This window comes from Notolabrus celidotus, chromosome 20 (genome assembly GCF_009762535.1).
Source record: "Notolabrus celidotus isolate fNotCel1 chromosome 20, fNotCel1.pri, whole genome shotgun sequence".
Taxonomy (NCBI): Eukaryota; Metazoa; Chordata; class Actinopteri; order Labriformes; family Labridae; genus Notolabrus; species Notolabrus celidotus.
Window position 1 is genome coordinate 17,586,047 of NC_048291.1, and position 23,344 is coordinate 17,609,390.

A 23,344-nucleotide genomic window follows, 5' to 3' on the forward strand; every position below is an offset into this window, starting at 1 on the left:
TCAGAGAGAGACAAACAGGCCTGCATGCTGGAAGCGTAGCATGGTTATGGTCACATAAATGAGGTCAGGGGTTAGACTTTCCATAACTTTACAGCCGTAAGAGATAATGGCATGTTCAAAATGATGCATAGCATTAAGCTATCAGTCCACAGTGGTCATTAAATGGTAGTATTATAAGCTATTATGAAGTACTACATATGGAGCTAGCTTCAAAATACTGTTAAAAAATAAGTTTGGTTCTGAACTACCTCCCATGTGTGTAAGTGCAATGTCACATTAACGGCAAGTGACTTGCATGATGCATGCCTTGAACAAAGAAAAATGTTGCCTGCAGGGGAAAAATACAGATTTTCATTTATGGAAGACGACTCATATTGCTTGTAGCTGATATAGTAAATTTGGATCCTTCATGAAAATATACCTCCATTATGGCTGCCCCATTTATTTTGATTGATTTAAGTTTCAAAGATAAATACAAAAATATAAAAGAAACAATGTGACATTCAGCTTTTCAGCAATGACTTGCATATGTTAAAAAAAAAAAATAAAGCAAGAAAAAAAAAAGCAAGCTAGTGTAGAACTTGCAGTAAATTAAACGTGTTACATCTTAAAAGACAGGTTACTAAGATTTAACACCAAATACATGGAATTACAAAGTTGTTTTTTTTAATAAACACCAAGTTGATGGAGTCCAATCAGATTTCAGGGTTGGGCCATCCCTGGCCACTTCTTACACTGCCTTGAGATGAGTAGAAGTTTCTGAAAAAGCTGCATTTGTAAAAAGAAAAGAAAAACATGGTGTAAAAAAATATTTCAAATGTATTTTACAGTTAAGAAATTCCAGCTAGGACGGCAGTCTACTCAGCAGTAATGCCCTAACTAAATGACTGCAGTGGATGTATGGTAAATCATGCACCACATTCACACAATGTGTATTTTCCTATTTGGGCCATACTTGGGAGGTGGGATGTTCTAATGCTGTTTATAAAAGAGAGAATATAAACCAGAGGGACATCTGGTGACTCTTTTTGGTGGCTTAACAACATACTTGATAGCCATTAGCTAGGGTTGGACAACAGCTTATGTTAGCATTCAACCAATTCATATCTAATACTACCTTATTGCTTGATCTAAAAGAAACTAGTTTATAATCAATTTAGGAATTTTCTTTGTTATTGTTTCAAGTGATAATGCTAGATAGAAAGGGGGTTAATTATTGACATTTGCTTTTGTTCAAGGTTAGCTAATGATGTTAAATGTTAAATAGAAGCAGAACTTGTTTGGCATCGGGTGTTTTTGTTTTTAACCAGTACACAAAGCAGTGTTACAGTGGGGCCACTGAGAGGCTATTATTACTGTTCAGCTACTGGCCTTGTATGAAGCAACTATGAAGGCATTTTATCCTTCCACCAGTACTTGAAGCACTCGAAAGTCGATCAGTACACTTCAATGACTCACATATTGTTATTTCTGGTTTGAAATTTCACTACAAGCAACCACAACCTAGATTTTCTGGAGACATTTACACAAGATGTTGTGAAAAGACAACTGTGTGCCACTAAATCGTAGTAACATATTATTGTAGCAAGTCCTCTCACAGTGTTTCCTTTATCAGTAGAGCCTTGAAACCACAAGACTGATAATGAAAGTCAGGCTGTAGGGAAACAATAACAGGCTGTAATTTCACTCCCACTGATATCATACAGCGCTTAAGGAAGGACAGTGTTCCCAGGGGAAAGAGAGGAAGAATAGAAACGGACAACAAACAATAGAAAGCAATTTCTTACAGTTAAACGTCAAGGGTCAAATAATAGAACCAATGTCAATGAGGTGAAGGTCAAGTGTACGAGAACATAAGTTAAAGGGGGTCGGTGATATTTACAATGCATATATACATAAATGTGATTACAAAGACAAATATCTATTATTGGGCTTCTCAATCAGTTACTTTGAGATATTACTGGAACCTACGAAGTTGAAGACTCAGAAAAGACACAGTGTGAGGATAAAATTCCTTTCTTTCTTTTCCTTCTTGTAAAACAAAAGGGTCTTGGTTGAAAAGGAAAAAGAAAATTGTTAAAATGGTCTCATTGAAAGAACAGAGTAAGCTGTAAGAGAAAATGTGTCAAGGCAGCCAGGTAAACATTTAACTTGTCTAATCAGAGTGGCTCCTGTCCTTTATACTCCCTGGTTATGTAACTTTTTTGACGTTTGTTACATTCATATTATCACTGAGGAACGCAGTGCAGCAGGAATGTCTGTGGCACCTTAATTATGAAGACGAGGTGTGACACCAAGCCTCTCCTAAGTGACCTTAAAACCAACAAAGGAAAAATGACCTATTTTTTCTTACAAACCATAACGTTAAATTAATTTAACTTTCAAAGATAAATACAAAAATAGAAAAGAAACATTGTGAAGTTCAACATTTCAGCAATGACTTGCATATGTAAAAAAACAAAAACAGCGTGCTGGTGTAAAACTTGCAGTAAATTAAACGTGTTACATCTTAAAAGGCAGGTTAATCAGATTTATACCAAATATATGGAATTACAAAGTTGTTGTTTTTTAATTAACCCCAAGTTGATGGAGTCCAATCAGATTTCAGGGTTTGGCTTTCCCTGGTCACCTCTTGCTCTGCTTGAAACTGTAAGGTGTTCTTGTGAGGTGTTGTAACTTTTGATAGGACCTTTGAACACTCGTCATAAGCCAAAGGAACAGCTGAGAGACAGGTGAGTTGCTTATGAATTACAGATCTAAAGACATACTAAATACGGGAAGCCTAAATCAACTTTGACTTAATCAACGTCTTCTAAATATAAGAAGTATAAATAGATTCAAAACAAACTAAAAAATGTTATCCTGTTAGTACAAGGCAGATTTACTTTGCCATTGTTGCAACCTTTTCTTTAAAGAGTTACAGCTCCCTTAATGTACCTTTATTCCGTTTTTTCCACAGCATTTTTTGAAACATTTGACATGGTTCGAAATAACTTGGTCCAATAGTTTAATGCTTATTCTGCTTCCAAAGTGAACAAAGAGACTATAATGAGCTTCATTTATTATTAGTAAAACTTTAAACTTGATTACATTTTGTGTGAAAGGGAGTTCAACTTTTTTTTTTTATGCCAAAATAGAAATGATCGTGGTGTTGTTTTTTAATTTGACTCAGGCATGACTGGAAGTAAACACCACAAACAGAGAGAGAGAGAGAGAGAGAGAGAGCGAGAGAGAGAGAGAGAGAGAGAGAGAGAGAGAGAGAGAGAGAGAGGATACAGTGCTCTCTTAACTTATCTAACTTAACTAACCTTTCCCTATGAGGAGGGATGATGTTTCGCACCGTGTTTATTGTGCCTGTGTTTGGCGGATTTTTATTTCCTACATTTCCGTTACAGTGTCGTCGAAAAAAAATGTCCTGAGCTCAATATTTCCGATGTACCGTTAGAAATAGCCTACTGGCTCTAGACTCTCAAATAGACTCTGTCTATTTGACATAGAGTATAAATAGTCTATTTGACATAGAGTGGTCTAGACCTCCTATGTTTGAAAAAGCGTCTTGAGATAACGTTTGTTGTGATTTGGCGCTATACAAATAAAGATTGATTGATTGATTGATTGATTGATTGATTGATTGATTGATTGATTGATTGACATTCCAATAGCCTAACCCCTTCTGAGAATATGAAGACATGTAATTTAATTTCTGTGTTAATATTTCAGGTTGCAGCATTTGCACGTGGAGTGGTTTGTGTACGTGAGAGAGGTTGACACTTCCCATCTGTCATCACGCCCAGCGCGTTCATGCAGCCCCGGATTTGCGCGCCCTCGTCTAGATACCGGCTTGAGCCGGTAGAGAGCTGCCAAAACAGGCAGGAAATAACTCACTGAAGACAAAAGATGCAGCTGGTTGTGATGGAGCGAAAACATAATTAGAGAAAACCCATATAACATGGAATTTATTATTATTTTTTATTTTTTAGCGAAGTAGTAGTGACGTAGATTTCAAAATAAAAAAAACGCATTGACTATGTCTGCCCTCTCCTGCTTGGCAAACAAGCCTACATGTAATAACTACATTAAAGCCAAAATGAATTAACTGCGAGATTGCTGCTCTAAAGGCTGATGTTCCGACCTGTCTTCTTAACTCTGCCGGTAAGTGAGATGACAACTTTAACATGTTGGAGGCTGTTTAGGTTCAGATGTGGTCACCATAACGCACAGATATGGCATTGAAAACTGTTCTGCTTTACTAGAAATGGCAGTCATGTTGACAGGTGATGTTCTGGTGAACAATAACACAATGAAATAAATTGGATTTTAATCGATTATGTGGGATTGAGAAACTGTAAAATAGCATTTAAACCACGCATGCGCGCCATCAAATTGTTTTTAAAGGCGAGTTGAAATTCAATGTATCTTAGTTACTGGAGATCTGATTAATTTAGCAATAACGTTAAGCTGCATTCGTTGATTGCCCGTCCGAGGATTAGAAACCCGAGGGATGCACACATTGAGGTTCCTCCTTCTCTGCACTGCGGATAGCCCGACCTTGGTAGACATGAAGTGAGATGTCTTGACCGGATTAACAGTAGGATAATAGGGTCTGTATCTTATTTTGAAAAACTAGCGGAAAGATTAAAACATAAAAACAAGTTTCAATAACACTGAGAGTTGATACAGTGACTAAGAAAACATAGGTTATAGAAATGTAATGATGTAGCCAGTGACATGGCAAGTCATGTTAATTTAAATTGCACTTGAAGATAGGTTCATAAGGTTAAAGTAACTGGTTTCCATTTGATGTCACCAAAATTTTAACCTCCTTTCTGACTATGATAGAATTAGATATATAGTCTGATACAACTTATACTTTGCTTTATAATTCTCTTTAAAGTACCTTTTCACTATTCTCTATCTCTGTATCCAGACATATATACAGTAGGTACGGAAAGCACTCAGACCCCTTCACTTTTTCTACATTTTGTTATGTTACAGCCTTATTCCAAAATGGATTAAATTCATTTTTTCTCTCAACATTCTCCACACAATACCCCATAATGACAAAGTGAAAAATGTTTTGTAGAATGTTTTGCAAGTGAATTAAAAATAAAACACTCAAATATTGTATGTACGAAAGTATTTACACCCTTTACTAAATACTCTGTTGAAGCACCTTTGGCAGTGATTATGTAGTATGACAGAGTATGATGCTACAAGCTTAGCACACCTGGATTTGAGGAGTTTCTCCCCTTCTTCTTTGCACATCCTCTCAAGCTTGATGAGGTTAGATGGGGAGTGTCAGTGCACAGCTATTTTCAGGTCTTTCCAAAGATGTTCAAATCAGGTTCAAGTCCGGGCTCTGGCTGGGCACTCGAGAAGCCAGTCCGTTGTTATCTTGGCTGTGTGCTGAGGATCGGTGTCCTGTTGGAAGGTGAACCTTTGCGGCAGTTTGAGGTCCAGAGCGCTCTGGAGCAGGTTTTCATCATGGATCTCTCTGTACTTTGCTGCGTTCATCTTTCCCTTGATCCTGACTCGTCTCCCAGTTCCTCCCGCTGAAAAACATCCCTACAGCATGATGCTGCCACCACCATGCTTCACCGTAGGGATGGTATTGGCCAGATGATGAGCGGGGCCTGGTTTTCAACCAGACTTTCAGGCCAAAGAGTTCAATTTTGGTTTCATCAGACCAGAGAATGTTGTTTCTCATGGTCTGAGAGTCCTTCAGGTGCCTATTGGTAAACTTTCATGTGCTTTGTGCCGAGGAGTGGCTACCGTCTGGCCATTCTATCATAAAGACCTGATCTGTGGAGTGCTCCAGAGATGGTTGTTCTTCTGGAAGGTTCTCCCATCTCCACAGAGGAACACTGGAGCTCTGTCAGAGTGACCGTTGGGTTCTTGGTCACCTCCCTGAACAAGGCCCTTCTCCCACAATCGTTCATTTTGGCCAGGCGGCCAGCTCTAGGGAGAGTCCTGGTGATTTCAACTTCTTTCATTCATGTATGATGGACACCACTGTGCTCTTTGGGACCTTCACTGCAGCAGAAATTAGTCTGTACCCTTCCTCAGATCTGTGTCTCGATACAATCCTGTCTCAGAGGTCTACAGACAATTCCTTTGACTTCATGGCTTGGTTTGTGCTCTGACATGCACTGTCAACTGTGGGATCTTATATAGACAGGTGTGTGCCTTTCCAAATCATGTCCAATAAATAGAATTTACCACAGGTGGACTCCAATAAAGTTGTAGAAACATTTCAAGGATGGTCAGAGGAAACAGGATGCACCTGAGCTCTATTTTGAGTTTCAAAGCAAAGGGTCTGAATACTTATGCACATGCAATATTTGAGTGTTTTAAATTTTAATTAATTTGCAACATTTTCTACAAAAAAAATTCATTTTGTCATTATTGTGTGTAGATTGATGAGGGAAAAAAATATTTAATCCATTTTGGAATACATAACAAAATGTAGAAAAAGTGAAGGGGTCTGAGTGCTTTCCGTACCCACTGTATTTCCACATTTATTTATATTGCACACTACACCTTAACTGCCTCAAGGTGCATATTATATTTTGTCTTGTTATATCACCCTGGGCTCACCCTGTGGCCTTCTGTTATAATCATACCTTGTCAAATTTAAAAGGTTTACACCATATGTAACATTTGTATATACATTTAAATTATATTTTCTTTTTTTTTCTTTTTTTACCTTATTTAAAGTTTTTCTCTATTTGTGCACCATTATTCTTGTACTGCTCTTGCTACTTGCTACTTGTGATGCTGCAACAACCAAATTTCCCCACAGGGATCAAGTGAGAATATTTTTTGAAAAGTCTAACAGTTTAATTATTTTACTTTTGTCAAATTCATAATAAATGATGAAATGCCAAAAAGTCAGTGGGCTGTGAGATGTTAAAGATGAATCATTTGTAGGATTATTTAATATCCAGTAGAGCCTATTAACAAGGTTCTCTGCCACGTGTCAGAAAACCAAAAGGAAGACCCAAGGTGCAGACTTCAAAATAAAAAGTTTGAATTAACAAAAGAAATAAACAGAAACGTACTTAACTCAAAATCCATGAAATAACAAAAAAAACACTAGGGACACAGGATTCACTGGAAACGAATTCACATAGATCACAGCCAATGAACCAACAGAGGGGAGGAAACACGTAGGCTGTTTTTGAAACCGCCTTCTATACTAGCAGTACGTACTGATTTGGCCAAAATTCAGTATGTAGTAAGCAGTATGTGAACAAGAGCAAAATCTGCAGTATGCCAAAACTTCCTGGATGTCTACTGATTCAGGAAAATTGTTGCCGTTGTTTACTTCTGCTTTCCGAAACCGGAAATTCAGTGACGTCTGGCCCAGTGTACTGCAACACAGATCAAACAGAACAGTCATACTACAGACTAAATTCAAACGCAGTATGTAGTAGGCAGTACCTACTACCTACATTAATAGGTAGTATGTAGCAGGCTGTTTCGAAAACAGCCAGAGACTAAATACACACTGGGTAACAAGACACAGGTGAGACCAACAAAGCAAAGGTGTAGACAATCACAAAGGAGGGAAAACACAGGAAGTAAAACAAAACCAGACACACAGGGAGCAATAACTACAAAATAAAACAGGAAACATGATAGACAAGAAACACATACAAGGATCACTTAGAAACACTGGGAAAATCTAGAAAATAAAACAGGTAATCAATGAAAAAAATACAAAAACAAGGAAAACACAAACTAAACAATATCAACTCATGTTGCACTCCTGATAGGAATAACATTTAAAGGACGTGTTTGACAGGCCATCAACTTCTAAGTGTATGTAACATTATCCAAACGCAAACTCAGATGGCCAGAATTTATCTGAAGTGTGGGGATTTGGAGAAGTTGTTGGGCTATTTTACTAAATTTGTTTGTGTATTCTAAGTATTTCTTCAACCTTTAAATCTTTAAAAGTATTATTAAGTAAAGCTGAATTATAAAAAGTTTTTTGGTCAGCTGTTTGTAATGTCTATATCTTTAGGCCTTCACTGGGTATTTCTCTTTCAGAGCTAGCCGCAAGTTGGGGAAAATGGTGGAAGTGCAGATTTAAAATAAAAGGTTTTAATAAACAAAAGGTACCAACAAAACTTAAGAAAAACGTCCAAGAATGAAATCCAAATGAAAAACAGGGAACACTAGAAAAGAAACACAGAGAGAACACAAGAGAGACCTACAATGATCCAACACAGGACAGGGGAAACAGAGGAACTAAATACACAGAGTAATTGACACAGGTGTGGAACACAGGACACAGGTGAGACTAAATAGGGTTATTAAAAAAAGGAGGGTAACACACAGGGGCAGGAATTAAACTGGAAACACAGGGATCAAGGACTACAAAATAAAACAGGAAACACAAGACAAAACTAATAAATACAAGAAAATACAACAAGGGACATGGGTCACTAAACACACAAGAGGAAGACAACAGATAACTGATACTGAATATACACAGGGAGGAACCAAGGCAAGAAACACAAAGAAAAAACTAAACTAAACATCAACTCATTACACTAACAATGTAAATTGCACATTTGTATAGTCTGGTTACTTTGAAAGGACAATGAAAAAATGACTTCCCAAATAATTCCATAGCCTTTTCCTTGACTCAATTTAGCTCAGGCACTTTTTAAAGCCGCACCAAATTAATGTTTGTGTGAATAGGGGAATCAAGCAAGACCGTACAATAAAGGGGTGGAGACACAGGCCTCCAGGTAAACCATAATTACATCAGTATTTGAACTGGCAGCTTAAACCTATTGTCTGTCTGTTGTGACATAAATGTCAAGTAAGAGGGGAGTAGCTCTGAGGTGAAAGGAGTTTGGCTCTGACAACACTTAGTGTGTGCATGTGTGCGTGCTCACATGCATGTAACACACCTGCCTCACATTGCTTTGTATGTTTGTGAGTTATCAGCTTACATTATTGTTTATCTAGGTCCCCTGGTGGCTTTATCTAAACTCTTAAGTGGAGATTTCCACGGTGAAAGCTTTCCTATTCTTTGGAAGCAGGAGAGATTTCAGTCATATCTACAGACATCTGTAGCAAAATATTAGAAAAAAATGTCTCTGTAGGAGATTACAGGGACAATATGATGAAATTACAAACTTTCATCATATTGTCCCATAATGGACTCTGATGTAGCGCTGGCCCCTTGGAGTCAATTATAAGTTAATTATAAGTAGGGATGCATCGATCCTACTTTTTAGGTCCCGATACCGCTATCGATAACTGGGCTTTGGTATCTGCCGATACTGAAACTAGCCGATCTGTTCCTGGTATTGATTTAACAATCTTTATTCCTTAATGTGAGGATAGAATCATGTTTTGGCAACTTCAAGCTTTTCTGACTTGATGGTGAACTGTACCTGGGTTCCAAGTGCTAAACTAGAGGGTGGAATCCCCTCATTTCAAGGATCCAGAACAATTAAATTCAATAACCTGTCCGTTTCTTCACACTTTGAATCCATTAACAGAAGGTTTCTTGCTTCTTTGCAGTAGGCTACAGCTGACGTAAACTTCTTCCTTTGGACTTCCATTATATTTTTCAGCACGACTGCCATCCGTCGAAACATTACCGCTGCACATGTTGCAAGTGTCCCGGCAGAGTTGTTAGCAAAAGAAGCATGACATGCACCTAAACTGCAGAGTCTATGTAGTTATCCTCCATCATACTCCACCGGGCAAAAATGCACAGACCGGCCGGCGCTGATGACCTAGGAGACGCACATGGCTGTTGTAAACACAGAAAAGCATAGAACTGAGATGAATAGATCTGCCATATGGATCAGCACTATATATCGGCCCTTTTCCCCGATAGCCGATCTAGCTTTTTGAGTCCGATCTAGCCGATATCCGATACCAGGATCGGATCGGTGCATCCCTAATTATAAGAGTCGACCATGTCATGATAGATCAGCTTTTGCAGTACAAAATACATCAATTGCATTTTGTCTATTGTCTAAGCTTCTATTTGGCCTACTAGCTTTGTGTTACCTGCTGACCCTTCAACAACTGAGGTCTTCTTGGCACCAAAAGAATGTGACATTGTCTGTTCTGTGTTTTGGAAAAGGGTTTGTTTTTTTGAAGAGGAGGTGCAGACATAGTGCATGTTAGTGCATGCTTTCCATTGGCTGGTGTTCAGCAGGAAGTGTTAAAATAAGCTCAGATTAAAATACGCAAGTAAAAAGATTGTGTAATAAAGCATCTGTTTAATGCAATACTATCTAGACCATTCCTCACTATGTACACTAGGTTAGCTGGTTAGCTAACTTACAGTATTTTTTTTAAGTTCAGTTTTTCTTCTGCATTTTCGCCTTTATTGATATTACAGCTGGAGAGAGACAGGAAACGTGGGGAGTAAAGAGGCCGGGAGTCAAACCAGCAACCTCTGCGCCTTTGTACATGGGGCGCACTTAGAGCACTAGGCCACTGGCGCTCCACGCTAACAATTTTACCTTTAAGTTGGGCTAATATGATTGCACTGATATCATCTATCTTTGTCCCTCCAGGCAGTCTGATATAGCCATGAGGGTTCCCAATTCCAAGGGTTGTTTGGGTCCAAATATTTACCCAGAGGTCCCTGATGGTGGCTGGGGCTGGGCAGTGGCTGCTGCTTTCTTCCTGGTGGAAGTCTGCACGTATGGGACCCTTAAGAGCCTCGGTGTTTTCCTCCAGGACCTGATGAAAGACTTTGGGGAGAGCAATAGCCGAGTGTCATGGGTCATCTCCATCTGTGTCTTCATCTTTACCTTCACTGGTAAGATAGTATTTCATATAGCACTGTGTACTCTTAAAGTACCAACTCTATCTGCCAAATATCGAAAGTTATTTAATCACATCTCATACTAACTTGTGTACTAGTTTACTTGAGTGTTGTGCCTTGGCCCTGGCGTCATGGCGTCTAACAGTAGCTGCATGTGTTTAATTGCAGAACATTTTGTTCTTCATTTTGATGTCCATGTCACAAGTTTTTCGCACAATGCTTAGTTTAAAGGGCAAAAAATTATAGGGTAAAAATGATCAGTTGATTGTCAGATTGATATTTTACAAGAAATATAGCTCATGTCACAGTTGTAAAAATGTCTATGTGGAATATACCACCAACAACATGTTTTTTTCACACATTTTAGCACATGCTTATATACTAATTATTTCTAATTATTTAGACTTGTACAGTATTTGTATTATTTACCTACATGTACACTACCAGTTAAAAGTTTGAACACACCTTCTCATTCAAGGGTTTGTATTTTTTTGATTTTTTGAAAAACTGTAGATTAATACTAAATACATCAAAACCATGAAATAACATATATGGAATTATTTAATTAACAAAAAAGTGTTAAACAAAGCAGAATATGTTTTATATTTTTGATTCTGTAAAGTAGCCCCCTTTTTCCTTCATGACAGCTTTGCACACTCTTGGTATTCTATCAGTCTGCTTCATGAAGTGGTCTCCTGGAATGGTTTCTAATGAACATGAGCCTTGTCAAGAGTTCATTTGTAGAATGACTTGCCTTCTTAATGTGTTTGAGACCATCAGTTGTGTTGTTCAGAGGTAGGGTTAGTACACAATGGATAGACTACTGCTGTAATCCAGATTATGGCAAAACCAGATCATTTCATAGTTGTTTTTTTAAGTTATATTTTTGGGCATTTTCGCCTTTAATGGATAGGACAGCTGAAGAGAGACAGGAAATGTGGGGAGTTTAGAGTGGGGGAGGATATGCAGTAAATGGTCAGGGCTGGAATCGAGCCTGCAACCTCTGCAACGAGGGCTATAGCCTCTGTATAATGGGCGCGCGCTTAGACCGCTAGGCCAACGGTGCCCCTATTATTTCATAGTTTTGATGTCTTCAGTATTAATCTATGATGGCGAAAATAATCTAAATAAATAAAACCTGAGAAGGTGTGTCCAAACTTTTGACTGGTAGTATATATGTGGATTTATAGTATCAAGAGTAAGTATGTATCAATAAGATGATAAACTATATTTAAAATACTTTATTCTGACAAACTGGTAAGGGTTAGTGTGCTGCCAGTCTGATCAGTGTAACAAAACCACCAGTTGGGAAACTATAAAAGTTTCTATGAAACAGATTTGAAATGATTTTTACTTTTTTTTTGCCTTGTCAATCCCCATTCCAGCCCCCTTGTCAACCATTCTTAGTAATCGTTTCGGCTGTCGTCCGGTGGTGATGGTGGGAGGCTTCCTCATCAGCCTGGGAACCATCACCTCTGCTTTCACCAAGTCCATCAACGAGATGTACATCACAATAGGCTTTGTCTCAGGTAATTTTCAAAGTCAAATACCCAACTATCATTTATCCATCTATCTACTCATGTATCTATGTTTTGGTAGATGTGTTTCATCTGGTTTAACAGCCTGTTTTCTAAGAACAGAAGGGACTCCTAACAGTGCCATTGACAAAGTCAGCATTAATCAGATTTTTTCAGAGCTGCCCATAAACTGAGAGGTGAACAGCCTCTTCTAACACTTTACAGTGAGGCCTATTCCAAAACCATGACTCACTGGGAGGAACTGACAGAACCAGGCAGAGCAGTTAAAGCTGGGGTTGGTAATCAGATTTAGATACAGTTTTTGTCATACTGGTTCAAATGATCTTTATGTCCTGATGGCAATCAATACATGATGTGTTCCTAAAAAAGAGTGAAAAAAAACTGCTATTTACAGCCGGAGTAAACCTGGGAAAACACTAACCAATCACCGTTTTTTGGGTCCCCAAATTTTAAACCAATCAAATCCCGTCCAGCCGTTCCGCCCTCCTCCTGCGCGTACATTTCCCCGGCGTGCACTCTGAGTCCCCGTCCCCTGCCTCTGCTTCCCCTGACTCTACTGACTGCCCCTCTCGCTCGTCCTCGGGCCTGTCCCCTCTGACCTGATGAGGTGCTTTACTCAGGACTGTAGTCCGGATCAGAGTCTAAAAAGCTCTCACCAACAAGCATAATAATTAATGACGTTCAGTAAGTCCTACAGAAAATATATATGTACTGTAGCGTCCGTCCGGACACTGTAGTGATGACGAGCCGATTCGTGAACACATTGAGCTTTAATAACTGTTCACTGTCGGCCGTGATCATGCCAACCAACAAAGCAACAATCAATGTTTGAATGAATGAAAAACTTCTCCTCTCCTCTCCTCTCTCCCACTCGCACACTCTGCACCTCTTCTGATGCCTTCACTGACCGTCAACACTGTAGGAATTAAGAACATCTACACTGAACACGTTTAACAAACAGTAGAGCTGTTACAGTATTATATGTGTTATAACTTTTCTCCTGATATCGTGTCACCGGTACAACTGGATAATGCTAGCATGATAGTTGTGAGTAGTAACAGCAGCCATGTTTGTTTGTGTTTTTAACTTTCACTATGATAATGTTTTGGTGAGGACCGTTTTTGAATCAGTCACAATCATATGGTCGAGAATCAGCGGCGCTCGTGCATGTGAGCGGGGGGGGGGGGGGCGTCGTTTTGGAGGAGCTCCGAGGGAGGAGGGGAGGGGTTAGACGGAGTCATGAGGAAAAGCTACATTCAAATTCAGGCTGGTTTTCCGAGACTGCCAACCCTAGCTTTAAACAGTCAAGTTTTCTTACAGATTGACGGATTGATGGAACAGCAAGTGGTTGAGGAGGATGGAATGATTTAATGGAAAGAAAGTAATAGATTGGATGATGAATAAATTGATAAAAAAAAAAAGTTTTGCATCAGAAAGCATTAACAGTTTTTTTGGGACAGAAAGCACTGCTAGCTATTCCACCATGTCTGCTGCTGAAATAGACCACAGTAAATTTGACAACCCCCTTTTTCTTCCCTCTTCCCATTACATACCTTTTGTCTTGCAGCAACAGGTGAAGAAAAGTTGAATCACCTCACGCAGCCTGCAAAGGAGCGACCTGACACTTCGATATTTGACCCACATCCCTAGCCATGCAGTGTCCCTACCATGCCGGCCAGTGGCTGTCACGTCCCCTTTGTTTTTTCACCCTTTGTTTATAGGCCTCGGCTACTGCCTGACTTTCCTGCCCACTGTCACCATTCTTGCCCAGTACTTCTCCAAACGTCGAGCCCTTGTCACCTCCGTTGCTTCCACTGGGGAATCCTTCGCCATATTCGCATTTGCTCCAGGTAAGTGTTCAGTCACGGGGTTGCAATTAGGTCAAATACAACCTAAGGCCTTGTTTACATGAGAACTGCCCCATTAAAAACGAAAAAAAATATTTCCTGTGCGTTAAAAAAAAATCTGTGATCATGCAAAAATGACTGAAAACACTGAAGCATACATGCCAGACCAGAAGTCGGCATTATAACAAATTAAGTAATTTTTATATTACAAAATAAAATAAACTAGAATGCATTTGTGAGGACTCTTTTCATTTTTCAACAGCTGTTGTAATCACCATGATTACTGACACATTTGTTTGAATGTCATGTCTCTCTAACTGATAACATAGTAAGTTTGCATGAATGGGGCTGTGACATCACCATTTTCAGAGGATCCACATAAACATGGATATGGAATTGTTATGTTTTCAAAAAATTCCACTGAAAATAAAAAGTTTGTGTTTTCAGTCACTCAAAATGCTGTTTTTATGTTAATCGCCGGCCAAATGCAAGAATAGTTTACTGTTTTACATTGAAAACGTTTCCGTGTAAATAAGGCCTTAATCTTGACACTCTGCCCTCTTGAAATGATATTTTATGAAAAGTCTTCCTCGCTTCCAAAGAAACCTGTTCTCACTCCCAACTTGCCAACATTGGGAACCCTAGAACATTACTGACTTTCATCAAGGAACCAAGGCTATAATCAGTGTCTAAAACCAATAGTCAGAGTGTATTTCTCTTCAGATCTTAGAAGCCCCCCCCCCTTTTTGTATTGCATTACATTTTTTATGTATTCAAAACGATAACGAGTTGCCTGATTGTCATTAACTTAAAGGACATGAAAAGCTGTCTTTTTAGGATTGAGGCGAAGTAACTCCACCTCCTTCAGGGTGGGGACAATGAGGGAGACCATTCTGTATGCAGGGGAGTGCACTGATAATTTATTGTGTGGGAAAACTTTGTGGTACGGTCCTCTAACCACTTACCTGGCTGAAAATTGTAATGACTCCTTAGTTTAATACTACTGGAAGAAAGTCTTCTTCTTTTTTTTTTTTTTTTTTTTTTTTAGAAAAACTACAAATATGTTTAGTTTATTAATTGAGAGCACTGAGGTCAGAGCCACAACTTGGGAGGGAGGGTGTAGGGTATATGTCGGGGTTTCTTTATATTGATGTTTTGTTGATTTCTTTTTTTAAATGTTTGTTAATAAAAGCTACAACAAATATTCTGCTTGACCAAGAGTACACATTTAAAGGTTATTCTAGTATCAGGTATCACTTATCATGTTGGAGATTAAAATAATATCATGGAATGTTTGGGGAATCCTATTAAAAGGCAGAAGATACTATCTCTACTTAAAAAAGACAAAGCTGACATTGTATTCTTACAAGAGACCTATCTTTCAGACCGTGAACATGAAAAACTAAAAAGAGACTGGGTGGGCCAGGTCTACTTCTCCTCGTACAAGTCTCATAGTAGAGGGACAACAATCTTGATTAAAAAATCCATTGCATTCAGAATGGATGATTTAATCACAGACATAAATGGTAGGTTTGTCCTCATTTCAGGTTTGATTTATGAACACCTACCACTTTTTTAAATGTTTATGCCCCAACACAGATGAGCCAACATTTATGTCTGACATGGTGTTACTCTTTAATGAGAATTGTAAAGGTTTTGGAGTGATAGGAGGGGATTTTAATTGTACAATGAATCCCTGGTTAGACAAATTAACCAGACTAAAAACCCTAATTTTAAATCCCAAAAAGTTCTTAAAGGTTTAAGTGAAGAATGTGGCCTTACTGATGTCTGGCGGGAATTAAACCAGGGTGCCAAAGATTACACTTTTTACTCAAATGTTCATAACTCTTATCCTAGAATACATTATTTTTTTATCCACTCAAAATATATGCATATGATAAAAAAATTGGGGATAAATCCAATAATTTTATCTGACCACGCCAGAATTTATTAAACTCTGGAAATATGCAGGGAAAAGTTTAACAACAAAAGATGGAAATGTGATACCTCATTGATTAATGATCAAGAATTTAAAACCAAAGCACAAATGTGGATAACAAATTACTTGACCGAAAATATGACCCTCTCATCGGCCCCAATATTATCTGGGAGGCAGCTGAAGCCACTTTTAGAGGATTGATTATCTCCTATGTTTCATTTTTTAAAAAAAGGAAAAGCTAAGGAAAAGACAGGAGCTCCAGAAGGAAGTAGAAAGATCTGAAGCACTTCACAGGGTGGATTCCTCTGAGCAAAATTGGAGACAGTTAGTGGCAGCCAAAGCAAAATTAAATCTCAATATTTCAAACGAAATTTCAGAAAAAATGAATCGCATCAGACAAAGACATTATGAGTTTGGAAATAAACCAAGTAAATTACTTGCTTACCAACTAAAGAAAGAACAAGCAGAAAGGCTCATTAAAGCGAATCACCGAAGTGACAGTAACATAAGCTATCACCCAAAACAAATAAATCAGACATTCTACGAGTTCTATAACAAACTCTATAAGACCAACAGCAGCCACTCACAAGCTGTACTAGATGGATACCTGCAGAACAATAACTTGCCTAAATTAACTGAGACAGATCAACAATACCTGAATTCACCATTCACAATAGAAGAAGTTCTCGTAACAATCCATTTAATGCCTACAAATAAGAGCCCAGGCTCTGATGGTTTTCCAGTTGATTTTTATAAAGAATTCTTGAACGACCTTCAGCACATTTTTATGTTGATGATTGATCATTTTTGACTTTTTAAAATTGTAAATTATTTAAATACGACACAGACACCTTCTCTTCTTCTATCATTAGACACAGAGAAGGCCTTTGACAAAGTTAATTGGAACTGTTCTGAACCAATTTAATGTGGGCCATAACTTTATTGAGTGGATTAAATGAATTTACAAGGATCCTAAAGCAGCAGTTATCTCCAATAGCACGGTTTCTAACTTTTTCCATTATCAAGAGGAACAAGGCAGGGTTGTCCATTGTCACCCTTGCTGCTTGCAATGGTAATTGAGCCATCACATTAAGCATCATATCACATTAATATTCAAGGGCCGAAGATCAACAACTGTGAACACAAAATATCCCTATATGCGGATGACATAATTGTATATATAACAGAGCTAGAGCACTCAATTCCATTTTTAATAAGTACGTTAGAACTATATGGAAGATATTCAGGATATATAAGGTAAACTTTACTAAATCAAACGCTTGCCTATTTCAAATGATGCCAACAGAAAACATGTATAAGTCTTGTCCTTTTCAATGGACTCCAGCAGGTTTTAAATATTTAGGTATAAATTTCACCTCCAACCTAGATCATTTGTTCAAAGAAAACTACAAACCCCTCATAGAAAATATTCAACTGTCAACACTGCCATTATTTTTGCTTGGAAGAATATATGTCATAAGAATGAATATTCTTCCACGGTTAAATTTCCTCTTCCAAATGTTACCTTGTTATTTGCCATTGGCATTTCTCAAATCATTGAACAAAGAATTGATATGGTGCAATAAGAAACCAAGACTTATTCAACTGACCCTTATGAAACAAGCACCTAGGGACGGCCTGGCTCTCCCCAATTTCCAGCATTACTTTGGTCATCTTAATTACAGAATCTGATATCTTGGTCGCTGGGAGACAGGACTCTCGTTGGATTCAGATGGAAGCAAGTATGATCCTTCCTGTGTCTTTGAGTTCTCTCATATTCATAAAATAATTTAATAAGATAAAACATATAGATCAATGTTTCAGTGTCTTTAACACGCTCTTGGCCTGGAAAGACTGTGTCAAAAAAATTGGGTTACAAAATGGTATTTCTGCCCATTCGCCCATAGATCACAACCCAGACCTTAAGAAGTATTTTCCAGTAGTGGATGTAGACAAGTGGAAAAATCAGGGTATCTTAAAAATAAAAATTAAAGATCTGTTTAGTGAAAACATGAAAACCAAATCATTCATAGAGTTAAGAAACCAATATGGTATTCCTAATACAGATTTTTTAAAATACTTACAAATCCAAAATGCTGTAATGGCTTTTATCAAAGGGAATAACCTGAGTGTCAATTTATCAGTGATAGAAACTGCTTTATTGTCCTCAACAACAGTAAAAGGTAAGATTAGAGAAGTGTATCAAATATTTTCCAAAGAGTGTCAATATTCTTTTGTGTCCTTGGTGAAAGTTTGGGAGAAAGATTTGGAGATGGTCCTCGATGAAAACATATGGCAAAACATTTTTGAAGGGATACATTTTCCATTTACCAGCACTAAAATTAAGGGGGCTAACTTAAAGTTTTTTTTACAGAATTTATTTAACCCTATTAAAGATGCATAAAATCTCCAAAGAAAACTCACCAAACTGCCCAAGATGCGAAATTAAAACAGGAACATTAATGCATATGTTTTGGCAGTGTGAATTGCTGACAAATTTCTGGAATTCAATTCACAGATTCACAGAATCAGCTTTAAAAGTGATACTTGATCAGAAACCATATCTTTATTTATTAAATGATTAGCCAAATTTTAATTTAGATTAAAAAAAGTACAGATTATTAATAACAATAACATATTTTGCCAAAAAATGTATCCTGTTATCTTGGAAAGGTCAATCTCCCCCAAACTTTAAGATATTCCTTGATCAATTGGCACAATTTTTACCCCTAGAGAAACTGACTGCAGAAAGACAAAACAGGACACATTTTTCAAGACCTCTGGTGTTTGCTCCTCTCCAGTCTTAGGGAAGGTTTCTAGAGGAAACATATAGTGGTGGATATGGATATGGTGGAAGATAGACACGCATTGGTCTGTGGACTTATAGTGCTATGTTGCTGTCTTTGTCTTGTCAAATGTTGTTGTGAAGGTCTGTACATGTGCTGCCTCACTTTAGAAAATAAGGAAAGAAGGAAAAACTAAAATGTGTGTTTTAAAGGGGCAGTGGATGTGGTTATTCTTGAAAAATGACTTAGAAATATTAAAATATTAAAATACTCATATATATTGATAAAATTATTGCTGTTGTTGCAGTGAGGCATCATTTGTGTTTTGAATGAACAATGTGTGTCATTTTTATTTTCTATCAGCTTAATTTTATTTAAAGAGTGCTTGTTTGTATGTGTTGCGTGTCCTGTTTTGTTGTTTAAATGTTTGTTTATTTGTCTTTTTTGTCTCATTTGTTCGTTTGTTATGGCGTATATATGTATAATGGAAAAGCTTAATAAAAAAAAAAAAATAAAAAAAAATAATAGCTTAGAAGTTACTTAGAAGTCAGTAAGTTCTGATTTAAACCACTAATAAATATTTTTCCTTTAGGTGAATGAACAGTTTTGGTGTCCAATCTCAATCAATCAGTCAATCAGTCAATCAATCAATCAATCTATCTATCTATCTATCTATCTATCTATCTATCTATCTATCTATCTATCTATCTATCTATCTATCTATCTATCTATCTATCTTTATTCGTATAGTGCCAAATCATAACAAACGTTATCTTAAGACGCTTTTACAAACATAGCAGTTCTAGCCCATACTCTATGTTAAATTATTAACAAAGACCAAACATCAAGAAAACTATCCAGTCCCTCACACTGACAGGACTCGATCTTATGTTATCTTAATCCACCATGAGCATTGCACCTCACAGTATTTAGCTAGTTACAGCGGCAAGGAAAATCTTTCTTTTAACAGGCAGAAACCTCCAGCAGAATCAGACTCATGTTAGACAGTTATCTGCCTTGACTGAGTTAAAATTGGAAATGGAAAGAAACATTGAATGTTGAATTAATTTTATTTTGTAAACATAACCAAACTGTTATTTGAATTTGTGTAAACTGTTGTAATCTCATCCACTGAGTGACAACAAGTGACGACTCTGGAAAAAGCTAGCAAGTGTGCCTTGACTATACTAAAAACCTATGCTTTCTTGTCTCCACAGCCCTCACTGCACTGAAGGAGCACACAGGCTGGCGATATTGTCTGGTTATCCTTGGCATCATGCAGGCCTCTGTGATTGGCGGTGGACTTTTGCTCCGTCCAATAATTATCAAGCTAGAACCTGTAAAGGAGGACAATGAATCTGAAATTGAGTCTCTCACGTCCAAGCAGCTTCAGAGTGTTTACGAGCTAGAGAATGAACAAACCAGAACCTCCATCAGTTCAGGGGACTCCAAGAAGTCAGAGGATTCTGGTGTCACTTCTCTCTCTGGGTCAAATGTAGACCTGAGGACTGCAGGGGCTGATAGCAAGGCACTGATGGAGTTAGGTAGCAAGGAGAAGAATGACCGTATGAAAGAAGAGACCGATCCTCTCAGACCTTCCAGAACCAAACTTCTGGACTTCTCTGTGCTTAAAGACTGTGCTTTCATCTGGTACTCCCTTTTTGGCTTGTTTGCCACATTGGGCTTCTTTGCCCCACAGCTCTACATTATTGAACTCAGCAAAAGCAAAGGAGTGGATCCTAGCCTGGCTTCCTACATGCTCTCTGTTATGGCTGTAGCCGAGATCTTTGGCCGCTTGTCCATTGGAGTGGTGTTGAACAAAGTCAACTGCAAGAAGACTTTGGTGCTGCTGGGATGTGTTGTTCTATTGTGCCTTGTGCTGGTGGCCTTCACTCAAGTGTGGGAGTTCTGGGGGCTAGTGGTCTGCTGCGCCCTCTACGGCTTTTTCATGGGCACAGTTGCTTCCACTCACATCCCCATGCTGGCTGAGGAGGACGTAGTGGGCATCGAGAAAATGACCTCAGCTGTAGGAGTGTATGTTTTCATCCAGAGCTTTGCTGGGCTGGCAGGGCCGCCGCTAGGAGGTACAAGGCTTCTGTTACTTTTACTGGTTGACTTGTCTGTTTTTCTCTATCAATGAACCAATGTAGAGATCCTAACACCTTTCTTATTTTTCCCTTCAGGTGTGTTGGTAGATGTTACACAGGACTATGGTGCTGCCTTCTACTCCTGTGCGGTGGGCATGGGCCTCAGTGCTGTCTGCCTGGGTCTGGTTGGACCGGCCAAGTCTGGCTTTTGCCAAAAGCAGAGCAGAAACAAAGATGTAGGGAGGACCAATGAGGAAGTGGAGCAAATAACTCAGGACAGTGACCAGCAAGACTTTTTGGAGGTGGACTTGGCCCCGGAAGACAGTCCGTCTAGACAGGCTGTGGACAAGGCTACTGTAATTTAAACCCCACCACAGCATGACATCACCTCACAAACAAGAATATGCACCGGGGAGACTGTAGCGTCACCAGGACTAAACCACAACAGCTGCTACCAGGCTCCAAATCTCAGGTGACACCCTCTGAATGAAGCAGTCCCTCCTCCAACACCAAAGGCACATTCAAGCTGAGGACATGGTGTCACACTATAACAACGTCACACAGATTTTTCTGTTTCAGCTGCTAAGTGAAAACCAAAATGAAGAGAAGACAATCTCCCTCTATGCATTTTTTTGCATTGAGAATGAATTCACTACAGCTAAAGCTAAACTTGAAAATGTAGTCATGCAATTTGTACATAGGGGTAGTCTATTAGCTGGTCTTACGCACATTTTTGTATTCCCTTACGTTTTATATCTTCCACTATGTTGACTCAACGATTATTGCATCACTTTTAACTGATCTTAAACAGTAAATTAAGGAGCTCCAGCTCATTTTGTGATACTAGAGGTTTATGTATTCATTTTGCATGAGCCTCAGAAACTTTACAGTCTTTACTGCTTTGGTTAAAAGCATTGACTAGTAATCTGTTATTGTGTTTTCATGCTATACATTGAAAAACCATCATAATCCAATGTAAAAGCTTGGTTTACACTGAGTTCCTTTCTGATACTGTGACTCATCAAATTCAGTCACCATGGACTACCCGCACGTCACCCATTGGTTTGTGGACTACTGTTCCAAAGCCTACAGTTGGCACTTTGATCCTCCCATATTGTTTTTTTAAGAGCCAAAGTGATGATAAACAAGTGAGTAGATTATAAACACGTCTTAGCCTCTGTCCTGGTTCAAACTTCACTTTGGTAGCAACTTGTTGATCATGGGTAGCAAACCTCAACAAGTGCCCTACTTTTTTGTCTATTGTACTTGAAATGGGGTCATGATTAACATATTGAAATAGGTGACTTAGGATTCAACTTATAACTTAAATGTTCCTAGACCTAAACACCTCAGACAAAGCCCCATTTTCTAAGACATTTTATTCAGCCGGTGGCGCTGCTTCAAGCCACAAAAGAGAATGTAGATTTTAGAACCTTTGCACTTGCGTCTCATTTAAAAGCAAGGGGCTTTGTTCACTTTTAATACACATTCCATGACCATGATGCACATACGTATGAAGAATTATCTCCCATTATCTATCCTGCTGCCTGAAATTAAGACCAACCACCACAAGACTTGAAGTTTAGTTCACAGACCTTTCCTTAACCACTGTATGACCTTTATTTATAAATTGTTTATATTGATAATTTAGAATGCCTTTTTCAATATAACTTTTTTCATTTTTTTTATCTGATTTAATGTCTGGCAGGTCCCTACCTATCACTCTCATTTTGTATTTCCTAAATAAATATCCTTGAATCTCAGTTGTTTGTATGTGTGTGGTTAATTTTGATGTTTCTTCATACATAGACAGTCAGTAAAAAGTGTGCAAATACGTCACTATAAAGCGTACACTGCTGTGTCCTGCATAAGCAATGTGTGGCTCTTTTCACCATTTACACTTCACAAACATGGCTTAGAGCTTCGTTGAAATGCAAGTCTACTTGAGCACACTGTGTTATGGTTTCCTGGATAGTCAAACAGAAAACACACATCATAAATTCACTATCCAAATAATTACTTACTTGCGGGACATAAGATAACAGTAAGCTTTGGAAAGTGCAAACTGATAGTCAGCTCCTTCAAACCCTTTAAACATAATCAAGAAGTTATTACAGAGTCAAAAGCTTGATTAAAACTTGAAGGTAAAACCTTGGAACCTAAAAAGAAAGAAAAAACTGAAGTATTTCCATTGAACTATTGATAGCAGTGTATAAGTGGACAACTTAAAGATGAATTTCCCTCAGTGACTATTTACAGAGCAGCATATCTGACTGACTCATACCTCTCCCTTCCATTCATCCAATGCTGTTAGAAGTAACCTGACAGTGTTCT

The 23,344-nt window shown here is 38.2% G+C and overlaps 1 protein-coding gene across 3 annotated transcripts; it reads left to right on the forward strand.

Annotated features, from left to right (window-relative positions):
• Window positions 1–2,612: 2,612 nt before the first annotated feature.
• Window positions 2,613–22,773, forward strand: slc16a6b (solute carrier family 16 member 6b). Of its 3 annotated transcripts, XM_034712169.1 has the most exons (7): window positions 2,613–2,732; window positions 3,721–4,152; window positions 10,560–10,807; window positions 12,199–12,342; window positions 14,073–14,201; window positions 20,141–21,007; window positions 21,107–22,773. In XM_034712169.1, the coding sequence occupies exons 3-7, from the start codon at window positions 10,576–10,578 to the stop codon at window positions 21,373–21,375; spliced, it is 1,641 nt and encodes a 546-aa protein (XP_034568060.1). In that variant the 5' UTR covers window positions 2,613–2,732; window positions 3,721–4,152; window positions 10,560–10,575; the 3' UTR covers window positions 21,376–22,773. The 3 variants fall into 3 exon arrangements, with proteins under 3 accessions (XP_034568060.1, XP_034568062.1, XP_034568061.1); XM_034712171.1 differs by lacking the exon at window positions 3,721–4,152 and having other exon boundaries at window positions 2,633–2,732; XM_034712170.1 differs by lacking the exons at window positions 2,613–2,732; window positions 3,721–4,152 and adding an exon at window positions 4,425–4,601.
• The last annotated feature ends 571 nt before the right edge of the window (window positions 22,774–23,344 follow it).